Here is a 14,908-nt window from a genome sequence, read left to right on the forward strand (position 1 = left end):
TTGTTTATATATGAATATATATGTATACACACACACACACACACAGACACACACACACACACACACACACACACACACACACACACACACACACACACACACACACACACACACACACACACACACACACACACACACACACACACACACACACACACACACACACACACACACACACACACACACACAACCATTTAAAAGTTTGCGTATGAATTATTTTTTAAATAAATTATTAAATTAAATTAATAGCAATGATCCAATAAATTGATCAAGTGTGACTGAAGACATTTAGACATTTTACAATGTTAGACATTTTACATATTACAGTATTTTTTTAATATTGATAATGAGCAGCAAATCAGCATATTAGAATTATTTCTGAAGGATAATGCGACACTGAAGCCTGGAGTAATGATGCTGAATATTCAGCTTTGCCATCACAGTAAGTTACACATTAAAATATATTAAAATAGAAAATATAAAACATTTAAAATTGTAAAAATTTTTCACAATATTACGAATCAAATAAATACAGCCTTACTTATATTATATACAGTACATTTAGCATAAAAAATGCTCCATAATAAAATGTATGTTTTTAAGCGCAAGTTATTAGCCTATAAAGCTGTCATGATAACACTTTCATTAATAACAATATTAAACATTGTTAAATTATTCAATGGTGAACAGATCTTTAAAAAAATTCAAATTGTATGGTCATTTACTTGCCCTCATTCTGATCCACAACCAGTATGACTTTTTCTTCTGTTGACTACTAAAGAAGAAATGCTGGTTGCTTTTTGTTCCATTACAAATAATGACCTTTCCTTACCTAAAGCCTGCGTTTGGTCCAGGCTCGGTTGCAGAATCACGTCTGTGCTTCTGAAATTATTATGTTTTTCTATATAGTGTAGTAGTTAGCTATCTCTGTGTTGTACGTGGCCGCTTGTCAAGCATGAAAAACACAAGTTTTATTTAAATTCTGAATATATTATCGTATACAGCATGCAAAGAGTGCTCCCTTTAAATTTATTAAAAAACAAATGAACGTGACTACACGATGAAACTTTTTTAATGTCTTTGTTAGAAAGAAGTTACAAGCATGATAGAACTCAGCACTGGACAAAAAACGGTGACTGGAGCGGTGAGTGCATGGATTCCAACCTAAACACCTCTGATTGGCCACTGCGTTTTAGAAATCAACAAACATGTCTGTGATTGGCTACATTGCTCACCTCTGAGAAAATGCATTGTAAAATCATTTGACGCTTTCCAAAGCAGAAGGGCAGATACACTGGATTGTCTGCCAAATCTATTTCGTTATGCTATTATTACGAAGAAAACAGATCCTAGACCAGGGGTTATTTTCTAGACCTCTGGCGCCGGGCCTGTTTAATGTCTTCTGAATTCATAACTTTGTGTGAGGCAGGACGCCATTAATGAGAGATGTAGCGATATCCAATTCACAAACAAATCATTCTTTTGTGTGGGATTCTTTCAATGAATCAGTTCATCCTGTTCACAAAACCAGACTGATTTGTTCATGAATTTGACTGATGCATTCAATTAGGGTTTGGAACGACATGAGGGTGAATAAATGAAGTGAGCTATTCCTTTAACATACATTTAAATAGTTACAAATGCCACCTTGAAAATTAAAAATTAAAATGTAAGTTTTCATAAAGTGTGGCTCAACATGTATGGTATATGAAGAGTTGGAACCAAAGTCTCAGTACAATACTGTTCTCTTCTCCTGCTCTAATGATTACAGCTAGTGGTGAATGATTTGTCTGTAGATGTGGATTCTCTGTCATCCACCAGACAGCAGGGCAGGAGAAAAGTGAACTCTCACACTTTAAGAAGGGAAAATCATAAATAATAGAAAAACTCAGAAGCTGAGCCAAGTTTGTTTTTGCTAAGAAGCGTTAACGGAATAGCCCAGTCAGCATGACAAGCATAACAGAATGCGCATAAACATACTGTAGGGAAAAGAATAATAAAACAAATTAATTTCCAAGACTTTCCATAAGAAATGGGTGCCTTTATGTAGACTTTTCAAAACAATTGGGCTTTGCGTTTGGGACAGGCTTTCTGTTCTGTTTGCTCAAAGAGCCTTTTAATTTGAACACACACTTGATTCTATTAGTATTTGTGTTGAAATATGGCACATTAGATTTTTTTTTTTATCACGCAACTGAACAGGATTTTATTATATGCAGAGCATAGGAGAACATTTTGTTTACGAGATGCATGTTTTTGTGTCCAATGTAAATTTATTCCATTTTAAACCTCCAGGTATCAGGACAGAACAGGATCTGTATGTTCGATTAATAGACTCCATGACTAAACAGGTAAGTACGGTTTGAGTTTTTTTTCTTTGAAATTCTTTACACCTTTATAACTCAAATGAAAAGGCTACTATAGTATGTCTATACTATAAGTATGTACAGCATTACAAATCTCAACTGCTTGATTGTTATATTGCCATTGTATATTAATATTTTTATATATTTATTTTGTCACAAAATGTAACTATATTACCCAGCTCTTTATATAAAGTTTGATATACAAGTATGTCCAACTTTATCCACATACATATAGTATACTCACATAAAGAGATATGTATACTATATAGTGATATAGCAAATCTCAACTGATTAATTTCTTTATTTTGTCACAAAATGTAACTATATCACCCAGCTCTTTATATATAGTTGAATATATAGTACTTCCTACCCTACTGCATAGATATATTCACGTAAAGCAATGCATACTATATAACAAATCTCAACTGCTTGAAAGCTTATATCGTCTCAAAATGTAAACTATATTATCGCCCAGCTCTAATCTGCTAAATGAGACTATAGATTATGAAGATATCATAATAAAAATAAATAAACGAATAAATAAATAATAAATACATTTAACTTGACTAAAAGTGCATGTGCTGGACACTGCACACAAATAAAAGTCCAATTAGAGATGCCTCTCATACGCTCAACTCAGTCCTGCACCTGCGTTCTTCATTCCGTCATGAAATGGACCAGATTTCAACCCCCCGCGGTCTTCGTATGGCCTATCCTTTCCTCAGCCCAGCAGGTCCTACTGTCACTGTGTGTCAGCCTTTCTCAGATCAATATGGCAACCAGTTCCTCGACAAAGCATCAACCCTGGAGACCAATCAATAGGCCTTAATGTAGCTGCAGAGCCGACACGCTGGAGACAATAATCCTCCCGACGACAAAAAAGGGCTGTTGTTGTGCGCGCCTGTAAAATCCTTCCCCCCCTACCCGCGCACACAGGCTTTACATATGTGCATCAACAGCAAAGCTGCAAATATCGATAGAGAATAATTGAGAATATGAGAGAGAAGGATCTTAGTTGAGTTAAGCCGCCTCCAATTTGAACGTTTCCCCAAAATTAATTTAGTGAAATAGTTTTGTACTGCTAATCGAAATATTTCTTGTAAGGTGAGATGACTTAATTAAGGTACCAGGAAAGAGCGTGTTTGGAGTTCATGGAAGAGTTGTAACACTATTCCATATCGCTGGAGTCAGACGTGCTTAAAGAACCAGGGTGGGTCCACCACCTTGGCGCCAGCAATGTGAATCAAGAACGATGATATATAAATATCGACCCGATCCACCTCCCGACCCCCACCGATCCCAAATCCCCTCCCCCTTTGACAAAAATGGAGGATGGTGATGAAGAGGAAGAGACTTTCATAGGCAGCAGAGAGAAAGATCAATAATGTAGAAGTGGTCGTTATACTAAAGTATTGTTCCCTAGGGTGTTGGGTCAACCCTGTCTGGCCGACTGACCAGAGTCGGGTAAGATGGAGGACAGTTTAAGGTGGATTGTGTTGTGCGTTCCTTATGTGTGTGTGTTTATGATGGATTCATCTTCACTGGTGATGGGGATGAGGTCTGGTAGGAAGGGGGGTGAGTCCTTTAACTTCCTTGATATGCACCGATCATCCGTCATTCAGGTCAGGCATGACAGCCCGGTGACGGATGCCTGGGAGGAGGCCTCTCTTTTGGGGCCTGGCTGGCCATCTGGCTGCTCGGGAAGATTGTTACTCCACATGAGCCCCAGCAGAGTCTGGACCCCCCTCAGATTGCTGCATACGTCCAGCCGCCGTTGACCAGATTTAGCTTTTAGCATATGTTAAAGTTGTCAGCATGCTTCGAACCAAAAACATGACTAATGACCAGGTGTCAGCATCCTGAACATCTTGAGCAATCACTGGTTTCGGGATGAGCTAAAGGAGGAATTCGGCCAAGTCACAAAACAAGAGGATTGAATAAATTGATCAAATGTGACAATAAAGACATTTATAATGTTACAAATGATTTCTATTTCAAATAAATGTTCTCATTATGAATTTTCTCCTCATCAAAGTATTTTGAAACGGTTTCCACAAAAATATTAAGTGGCACTGTTTTCAACTGTTTTCAATATTGATGATAATAAATGTTTCTTGATCACCAAATCAGCATATTAGAATGATTTCTGCAGGATCATGTGACACTGAAGATTGGAGTAATGACTACTGAAAATGTAGCTTTGCCATCACACAAATAAATTACATTTTAAATTATAGTAAAATAGAGAAGTTTTTAGTTTTTAAATTGTAATAATATTTCACAATATAAATGTTTTTACTGTATTTTTAATCAAATAAATGCAGTCTTGGTGAAACGTCTCTCAAAAACATTTACAAATCTTACCAATCCCAAACTTTTGAACAGTAGTGTATTTTGAGGTAAACACATTCAAAGCACTACTGGGGCAAATTGTCACATTGCATTAAATTAACTTTTTTCCCCCTAAACAATAATTGTGGAAAGCATGAATTTGTCTCTCTTTCTTCCTTATAGGCAATCCTTTATGAAGGCCAAGACAAAAACCCAGAGATGTGTCGCGTTCTCCTCACCCATGAGATCATGTGCAGGTCAGTTCATATTTACCTCTCATTTCTTATAAGAACAACCTGAGACTTCTATAACAAACACAGCTCTGCTCATATTCCAAGCACTAACATATTGAAGACAACGTAACATGCAGTTTTTGAAGTATCTTTTAATACCTTATTAATTCCTTTTTTATTATTTAACATGAAAAAATTTATTACGCCTCATATTACTGATCATGATTCAGTATCACTATGTGAGAGAGGCTTTAGAAGAACATTAACATATGGTTTGGGAGTTCAGCTCACGGTGTACCGCAGGGTTGCATAGGTGGGCCTACATGATCCTTCCCGCTCCACTGTGAAGTCCTACAGGGCTTTCCTCATTACATTGACCATACATTAATGCAGTGTAATTATGGGTTCACAGTGGGCTTGCATGGCTGGAGGCCTGGATAGAGGTGTATTGTCCATGAATTTTTGCCTGATGGCTATTGGAGGGGGCTGAGGATCTGTAGGGAAGCGGTGCTGGGGGGGTGGAGAAAGTTAAGGGGGCTCAGAAGCTGGTGTCTTGGGTAACGGGGGGCTAACTTAGAGTTAATAATGTAGTGAGGGGAAATGATGGGGCTTCGTTGGGCACCCGAGGGCCGGTGGGAGATGCAAATCCTCCAATAGAGTGTAGCAGTGATTATACATTTTTGTAGGCCAACCCTAAAGTTAGCATCACCCCGGCTCCCTTGACAAAAACCCAATAAGATTTTTCCATTGGCTTTTGGATGATTGCAGAAAATAAGCTCTGTGACCAACAAAAGTTATGATTCTTACACGTTTTGTTCGTCATGATAATCTTCACAATTGGACACAGCTTTTATGAATTTTGCCAAAATCAGTTGCCAAAAGTAAAAAGCCAAACGTAGACTATAAACGAACTACACCACGGTTGCATGACTTCAACATCCCATTAAGGGGGAAGTCGTGGCCTAATGGTTAGAGAGTCGGATTTGTAACCCAAAGGTTGCGAGTTCGAGTCTCAGGTCCGGCAGGAATTGTAGGTGGGGGGAGTGAATGTACAGTGCTCTCTTCCATCTTCAATACCACGACTGAGGTCGAAGACCACGAGACTGTGCCCTTGAGCAAGGCACCGAACCCCCAACTGCTCCCCGGGCACTGCTGCATAAATGGCTGCCCACTGCTCCGGGTGTGTGTTCACGGTGTGTGTGTGTTCACTGCTGTGTGTGTGTGCGCACTTCGGATGGGATAAATGCAGAGCACTAATTACTAGTGTGGGTAACCATACTTGGCCACATGTCACGTCACTTTTCACTTTCACATCACCATCATTAAGCTGACAGCTATTTTAGTCTTTATTTAAAACACATTTTCCCTGAAAGTTTGAGTTAGAATAGTTTGCAAGAGTGCAATTATAAACAGAGAGGCTGTAAAAATAGGCTAGTGCGTAGATGAGTTTTCATGTTCGGTTTGATGACGTTTATTGTCCCCAACAACCTCTGTAGTTCCATTTAGCCACTTGTTAGCATCCACCTTTTTCTACACAAGTAAAATCACAAGGGGTAATACTGGTATAGTGTATGTTGTAGAATAAAACTTGAAAATATCTTGAGCTTGTGTTAACCACAGACCTTATTTCAGGCATTTAACCAAAAACCCATTTAAAAAGCCCACTGGCTTTTGGACAATGGACCCGGAAGTACTAAAATGGCAACTCTTTTCCAGATTTTAGCTTACAAAAATACATCATCCCTGCAACACTCTATCTGGCTAGAAGAAGAAAAATGACTACCGATGTACTTCACGTCCAATATTTTTTATATATTTAATGCTAATGTTCTTTGCTTTGCTCTAACAGAGATTTGCCAAGAACAGAGAAAGTCAATTATTATGGGGAGCCTGTCGAGTTATTAAAGTGTTGATGGGAATTTCAACACATTTTGAATCATTAAGATGGACTTTGCTAATTATGTTCATCACAGAAGTGATTTCATCTGGCTGCCACCAGCGCTACGTAAATCTAACAAATGCTTCACCCTATAAAGTGGACATCATCACTTCCAGAAAACTCACCTGTTTACACCACACAGCACTGGGTGCTGGGTACTCTGTGCTATTTTCTCCCTCAAGGAACCGGGCTTTCTCGGAGATGATTTCGATTCAGGTTCCATTTCCATAATGATGGCTCAGTTTGAGTCGGTCATTATGTGATTGAGTGTGATTATTAACTGCCTCCCCTGATGAATGGTGTGTTTCCATTCGCTAATGAGAGCGAGATGAAAGATATTTCCCCTGACTCTCACTCCCAGGTGATAGAACTCTTTATCAGGGCCCTGATGGAGTCTGCCTCACCTGCAACACCCATCAACAGACTGAAAGCACAGCAGCTGTTCATGGCAAACTTGATGTTCTTGTCCCAGACGTGAGGATGAGTGTCCTATGGTCCTTTTCAGTTTTAATAAATAGTGCTTGTTTTGGAGATAATTTCCTTTGTGTGGTAAATGAGCTTAGCAAACGACTTTGACAGATTATTTGGGATCTCTTCTAAGCAGAGTTACAATATTTCCACGTGAACATCATACTTACAGTCACCAGGAACTTTAAGCATTTTTCCCCTGCTGGTAGACATTGTAACTACACCATCTGCTAACATGCATCTCAATTGGAAACCATTCAAAATTAACTTATATTCGGGAGAAATAATTTATATAAAAAAGTATACAAAATTATTATATATACCAGTGTATATTACCAGTGTCTGATTATTTTTGAGAGAATTTTAAATGAATTTATATTATTATTATTTATTACAATTTTCCTGTCAGTTGCTTTTGGCATCATATATAAAATAAATAATAGATAAATAAAATAAATCATAATTTATTTGCATAGTGGTGCATAGTGGGCACGGACTGGTCTCTGTCCGCCAGTCTGGATGAGGATGTTGTGTTGGAGAGCTCTGCCATCGGCTCTCACCCTCCAGTCAGGCAGCCTGGTGCATATGATTAGCCCTGGCCGCATCCTCTCTGTGCCTGGCTGGGTAATTACAACACTTGCCCTTTGAAAACAAGCCCTCTATTGACATCCATTCTCTCTGTCCTTCTCTATCTTTTCATGTCTTATCTTACTCCTTCAGCATGTTCCACTTTATCTGATGTTAGTCTTAAGATTCCCCAGGGAAGCTTTGAAGGCTGTTTTTTATATAAGCTCCACTCTGATATTGTGCCCTCATCCGATAAACCCACCTTTCTAGTTTTTGAGTGAATCTACTTCAGGATACCAGAGGTCTGTCTGATGGACTAGTAAGGGCCACGGTGGAGATAGCAAGCTGAGTAGGTAGCTCTTAAAGCATCTAGTCGGTCATTATGTGATTGAGTGTGATTATTAACTGCCTCCCCTGATGAATGGTGTGTTTCCATTCGCTAATGAGAGCGAGATGAAAGATATTTCCCCTGACTCTCACTCCCAGGTGATAGAACTCTTTATCAGGGCCCTGATGGAGTCTGCCTCACCTGCAACACCCATCAACAGACTGAAAGCACAGCAGCTGTTCATGGCAAACTTGATGTTCTTGTCCCAGACGTGAGGATGAGTGTCCTATGGTCCTTTTCAGTTTTAATAAATAGTGCTTGTTTTGGAGATAATTTCCTTTGTGTGGTAAATGAGCTTAGCAAACGACTTTGACAGATTATTTGGGATCTCTTCTAAGCAGAGTTACAATATTTCCACGTGAACATCATACTTACAGTCACCAGGAACTTTAAGCATTTTTCCCCTGCTGGTAGACATTGTAACTACACCATCTGCTAACATGCATCTCAATTGGAAACCATTCAAAATTAACTTATATTCGGGAGAAATAATTTATATAAAAAAGTATACAAAATTATTATATATACCAGTGTATATTACCAGTGTCTGATTATTTTTGAGAGAATTTTAAATGAATTTATATTATTATTATTTATTACAATTTTCCTGTCAGTTGCTTTTGGCATCATATATAAAATAAATAATAGATAAATAAAATAAATCATAATTTATTTGCATAGTGGTGCATAGTGGGCACGGACTGGTCTCTGTCCGCCAGTCTGGATGAGGATGTTGTGTTGGAGAGCTCTGCCATCGGCTCTCACCCTCCAGTCAGGCAGCCTGGTGCATATGATTAGCCCTGGCCGCATCCTCTCTGTGCCTGGCTGGGTAATTACAACACTTGCCCTTTGAAAACAAGCCCTCTATTGACATCCATTCTCTCTGTCCTTCTCTATCTTTTCATGTCTTATCTTACTCCTTCAGCATGTTCCACTTTATCTGATGTTAGTCTTAAGATTCCCCAGGGAAGCTTTGAAGGCTGTTTTTTATATAAGCTCCACTCTGATATTGTGCCCTCATCCGATAAACCCACCTTTCTAGTTTTTGAGTGAATCTACTTCAGGATACCAGAGGTCTGTCTGATGGACTAGTAAGGGCCACGGTGGAGATAGCAAGCTGAGTAGGTAGCTCTTAAAGCATCTGTTCCTCAATCTATGACTAATCAGTAGGAGCGACCAGAGCCCGTGCCTCTGTACAGGAGCACTGCTTGTCCTGTGCTCATTTTAGGGGTTTGAGGTTGGAGGAGCCGCATTTGTTTTCGTGATTCTGGCCCTTCGTCATTAGCCGAGCCAGGGCTAGCCTGCTCAGACCCTGGAGGGAACGCCATTAAAGCCACATTACGGACGCTCCGCCAAGGTTTGTTTTTGCGAACGGGGGCCCGGGACTCCCTCCGGACCTGGCTGTGCTCCTGGGGTCCAGTTTGTTTATAACACTTCTTTCGCAGTTTGAGGAGGTTGTCACCACAGCCTCACCATTGGGTTTCCAATGCTAATTGGTCTCCTGGAAGTTTGCTAATGGTTCCAAGTAGCTGGGGGAATAAATTATAGTGGCGCGCTCTATGGCAACAGTCACACACACAAAGAACAGGAAAACAACGAATGGTTCTTGTTTTTTCAGGTTCTTAAAGATCAAACAATGTGATAAATGATTAATAAAGTCAGATCGTTTTGCATTCAGTGGCTCTAAGTGAGGATTATTTGTCAAATGGCAATCTAATGCATGACAGCATGAAGCAAGTAGGATGAATATATCAGGAGTCTTAGTGGTCGGAAAAATCCATACAATATGATTTGAAGTTATTGCTTAGCTAATCTTAGTCGAGGGTAATGATTTTTTTGTTTCAGCATCTATTCATCATTTCATCAAACTATGTAGCGAAAAATGGAACAGATACTGCAACTCAGTGTCTCCCGCTCTGCTATTCATGAGCCACACTGCTTCATGATTAATTTCGATTATGCTTAGTCATTATTCATAAAAATACCTTTTTTTTCTCTTTAAATTATATTATATTAAAGGAATATAAATTATATATGTTTTTAAGAATATGTATTTAAATATTTTTATTTAAATATATTGTATTATAATGTGTACATGTAATAATATAGTATGTACTAGAATTATTTATTATATTGGTAGTCCAAAATTCTTAGGGGTATCCGTGTCTCTTGCTGTGAGAACTCAACCCTGCAGGAAACACTATTGCAAAAATATTTCTCTTCTGACTGATGATCTCAAGCTGATGAGATTAAACTTAATTGGAACCATTTTCACAAAGCAGGCGGCACCAGTGGTCGCACCAGTTTGGTTGGCAAGGGGTGAATGGGCTAGGCGGGATGTATTTAGAGGAACCACATGCCACCAGATGAGATGCCAGCCTGGGGCGAGGGCATGGGCAAGGGCAGAGGTGATGACAGTGTTGGAGAGGAGCATTTGGGAGAGAGCCGCTGCACCAGGACTTCTCTGGGTGCTGTCCAAACTGTCAGAGGCTGGCTGAGTGACCTTGGCGGGGGCCCAGCCCAGCTGGAGCACAGGGCGAGAGGAGAAAGAGGGCGACCTGTCAGGCAGCCACCAGCTTGAGAAAGACTTGCCAGTCACCACATAGCTCCATCCCTATCTCTAAAAGAACACAGCAGAGCTTTTCTTCTAAGCATGAAAGCAAATCTCAGAACTCTTTTTTTTGTACACTCATACATAATTCTGTGGTAATTAGGCATTTTTTGTTGTCCTTTTTCTTTGGTTCCAATTCAAGTCACTATCAAATTCTGTATTTATAAAATCTAACTGAACATCAAGCTGCTTGACTAAAGATACAGTCAAATACTGTGTTGCTCTCTAAAACAATAGTAAACATAAATTAATATATATATAGATTAGAGGTAGCAGTTGCCAATATCAAACCCAAAAACATTCCAATATCGATCCAACCCTATTAGATAGACATGTAACTTATGTCTTTTATTCATTTCAGCCGGTGTTGTGACAAGAAGAGCTGTGGGAACCGAAACGAGACGCCATCTGATCCTGTCATCATCGACAGGTAAGAGCATCTTCTATCTTCCTCTTGCCCTCCAAAATGGAAAGACGTCTGCATCTACAGGCATCTGGATATTTTATTAATGTGCATTTTGGGGATCAAATCCTGCATCCCATAACAGGACATAATCAGCCTTGCCGCCAAGTGAGCGAAAGACAGTGTGTGTAGACTTGCTCCTCTTGACAAATGCAGCTTTCACAGCAATCACATCTTGAATTCTGAAACATTTAGAGATATTGAATATATTGCATAATTCCCATCAATTTTGCTTTTTCCCATGGGTTAATGCTACATGTTTTTAGTTTTAGGATTGCTAACTGCTTATTCTGTTCTCAATACCGTCTCTCAAACTCTTTACCCTGTTGACTGGACTTCTACCCGCTAAAAGCGTCTGTAGGGAGGTTTTGTAATGACTGAAATGAAGTGGATGTGATTGTGTGAGAGAGTGTGCACTTCCAAACAGGACAGCAGTGAGAGTGTTCTCTTAGGGCACAGGGGTCATTACCAAATCCATGTTGGCTCGTTAGACTGGCCTTGGAGCATATCCAGCGGACAGAAGTGAAGGGAGCCGGAAATCAGTGACCCTCCCTCTTTCTCCACACACACACACACACACACACACACTTACAAAAGCGTGTACGCACAACCACACACTAAATCTTCTCACCTCTAGCTGCCATGGAGTGCATCTGATTGGTGTAAGGTCCGAACCTGCAGAGATGATGTCACCTTTTCATGCTCACGGTGTCGTTTATGGAATGTACCATTATTTAGCCGCTCAGTAAATGACAAAACCCTGCAGCCATTATAGCAGCCGCACCAGCAAACAAACTACCAATAATGCCAATTTACTAACAACCGACGGGGCGAGAGAACCATCAAAGGCGCGACAAAATACGACAAAAGCGTACGCGAGAGCGTTTGAATTTTTCATCTCTCTACAATGAGGCTGATATTGCCGTCTAAAATGTTTCCTCTGGGAGTAGTCGGAATGAATGGCGCTACGTGGGGGCTGAATCGCTGATGTCTAGCTTGTGTGTGCCAGCCACTTCCGAACTCCTCATTACGCTGACCAAAACCCATTCTAAAGTGTTTACGGATGACAGCGGATGCGTGTGATTTAAGACAGACCGGTCCATACGACTGCATTTTAGCGCCCTATTAAGATGGGCAGTATTTATAGGAGCGCCGCCCTGAGCTCCTTAAACTAACAGATAAATCAGTTCGGTGCGAGGGACGGCTGCCGGCCCACCATGCAAATCAGCTGTTGCGCCCATCACTGTAAAAGGCTTAATGACGGCCATTCATCCTGCCCTCCACAGTCTCTACCTTTGTTTCAAGCACAGATCTGATCTGTAAATCAAGACCTGCTGCGCATGGCTGTGTGGCCCCATGCATCACAAATAAGAGCCCTCGCACGCACATGCGCACGCTTGCATTAAAACAACCAGACCTGGTGGCGTTGGAAAGAAACATTTTTCACGCCTGCCTCTCCGTTAGTTTGGTCTCATCAGTTTTGCCCCATTGATCGTGATGTTTACCGCTAATGGGGACGATAAACAACAACAAACAAAGAGCTTCACTTGATTCTTTTTGATTTCGGCCCATTATTATCTGTCATGGGAAATAAGGCAATTATGGTGACACAGTCACTTCCTGTCCTGTTCCAGCTTCGTAAATGTCTATTCTCGAGTCCACTTAGTTAGGGGTTAAGTATGGGTCAGAAAGGTCAGGGGTCGTATCTCATGATCCTCTTACTTACACAAACTGGGAAGCATTACATGCATTTGCAGATCAAGAAGTGCTCAGGCAAGAGTAAAGTGAAATGTTGCTGAGTGAGCTTTAAAACAGGTGTTAGTACAAGCTCATATTGCAATTAGATCGTCCAGAGAGTTCTCTTAGTTGGGCAATAAATTGTGCAGTGCTGTCAGTGATTATAGCAGGATGGGGGGAGTTTGGTCTAATTACGTCATTTTGCCTCCCACCCATCCAGCCTCAAGCATGATATAATTCGCTTCTATGCTTTTCATTTTGAGTCATGCACAAGGAGTGAACGGGGCGAGAGAACCATCAAAGGCGCGACAAAATACGACAAAAGCGTACGCGAGAGCGTTTGAATTTTTCATCTCTCTACAATGAGGCTGATATTGCCGTCTAAAATGTTTCCTCTGGGAGTAGTCGGAATGAATGGCGCTACGTGGGGGCTGAATCGCTGATGTCTAGCTTGTGTGTGCCAGCCACTTCCGAACTCCTCATTACGCTGACCAAAACCCATTCTAAAGTGTTTACGGATGACAGCGGATGCGTGTGATTTAAGACAGACCGGTCCATACGACTGCATTTTAGCGCCCTATTAAGATGGGCAGTATTTATAGGAGCGCCGCCCTGAGCTCCTTAAACTAACAGATAAATCAGTTCGGTGCGAGGGACGGCTGCCGGCCCACCATGCAAATCAGCTGTTGCGCCCATCACTGTAAAAGGCTTAATGACGGCCATTCATCCTGCCCTCCACAGTCTCTACCTTTGTTTCAAGCACAGATCTGATCTGTAAATCAAGACCTGCTGCGCATGGCTGTGTGGCCCCATGCATCACAAATAAGAGCCCTCGCACGCACATGCGCACGCTTGCATTAAAACAACCAGACCTGGTGGCGTTGGAAAGAAACATTTTTCACGCCTGCCTCTCCGTTAGTTTGGTCTCATCAGTTTTGCCCCATTGATCGTGATGTTTACCGCTAATGGGGACGATAAACAACAACAAACAAAGAGCTTCACTTGATTCTTTTTGATTTCGGCCCATTATTATCTGTCATGGGAAATAAGGCAATTATGGTGACACAGTCACTTCCTGTCCTGTTCCAGCTTCGTAAATGTCTATTCTCGAGTCCACTTAGTTAGGGGTTAAGTATGGGTCAGAAAGGTCAGGGGTCGTATCTCATGATCCTCTTACTTACACAAACTGGGAAGCATTACATGCATTTGCAGATCAAGAAGTGCTCAGGCAAGAGTAAAGTGAAATGTTGCTGAGTGAGCTTTAAAACAGGTGTTAGTACAAGCTCATATTGCAATTAGATCGTCCAGAGAGTTCTCTTAGTTGGGCAATAAATTGTGCAGTGCTGTCAGTGATTATAGCAGGATGGGGGGAGTTTGGTCTAATTACGTCATTTTGCCTCCCACCCATCCAGCCTCAAGCATGATATAATTCGCTTCTATGCTTTTCATTTTGAGTCATGCACAAGGAGTGAAGCATTGAAATGAGACCATAGATAAGGGTTAACATCCATTTGCATGTGACCTTCCTGACCTTTGCTCCATGTCTGTGTTCACAAAGTATCTCTCCTCTTGTGTCTTTATCAGCAAGGCATGTTTTCATGAAGGTCCTGTATGGCACAGATCAGTAGATGTGTGAAAGTGAAGATAAAGACTTCTTGAGACGTGCGTTTTAAAGGGGTCATATGATGTTGCTAAAAATAACATTATTTGTGTATTTGGTGTAATGAAATGTGTTTATGCGGTTTAAGGTTAAAAAAACACATTATTTTCCACATACTGTACATTACTGTTTCAGAAAGGCGGGG

At 40.6% G+C, this 14,908-nt stretch overlaps 1 protein-coding gene across 1 annotated transcript in view; it reads left to right on the forward strand.

Annotated features, from left to right (window-relative positions):
• The window catches only part of LOC107697613 (transcription factor COE3), a 109,363-nt gene that overhangs the window by 18,955 nt on the left and 75,500 nt on the right, over positions 1 to 14,908 (forward strand). Inside the window, exons 4-6 of the mRNA XM_016498408.1 lie at positions 2,296 to 2,351; positions 4,881 to 4,954; positions 11,265 to 11,333. Coding sequence (XP_016353894.1) covers positions 2,296 to 2,351; positions 4,881 to 4,954; positions 11,265 to 11,333 — 199 coding nt within the window. The remainder of the gene's footprint in view (positions 1 to 2,295; positions 2,352 to 4,880; positions 4,955 to 11,264; positions 11,334 to 14,908) is intronic.

This window comes from Sinocyclocheilus anshuiensis, unplaced genomic scaffold (assembly GCF_001515605.1).
Source record: "Sinocyclocheilus anshuiensis isolate Anshui unplaced genomic scaffold, SAMN03320099.WGS_v1.1 scaffold1364, whole genome shotgun sequence".
NCBI classification, from domain to species: Eukaryota; Metazoa; Chordata; class Actinopteri; order Cypriniformes; family Cyprinidae; genus Sinocyclocheilus; species Sinocyclocheilus anshuiensis.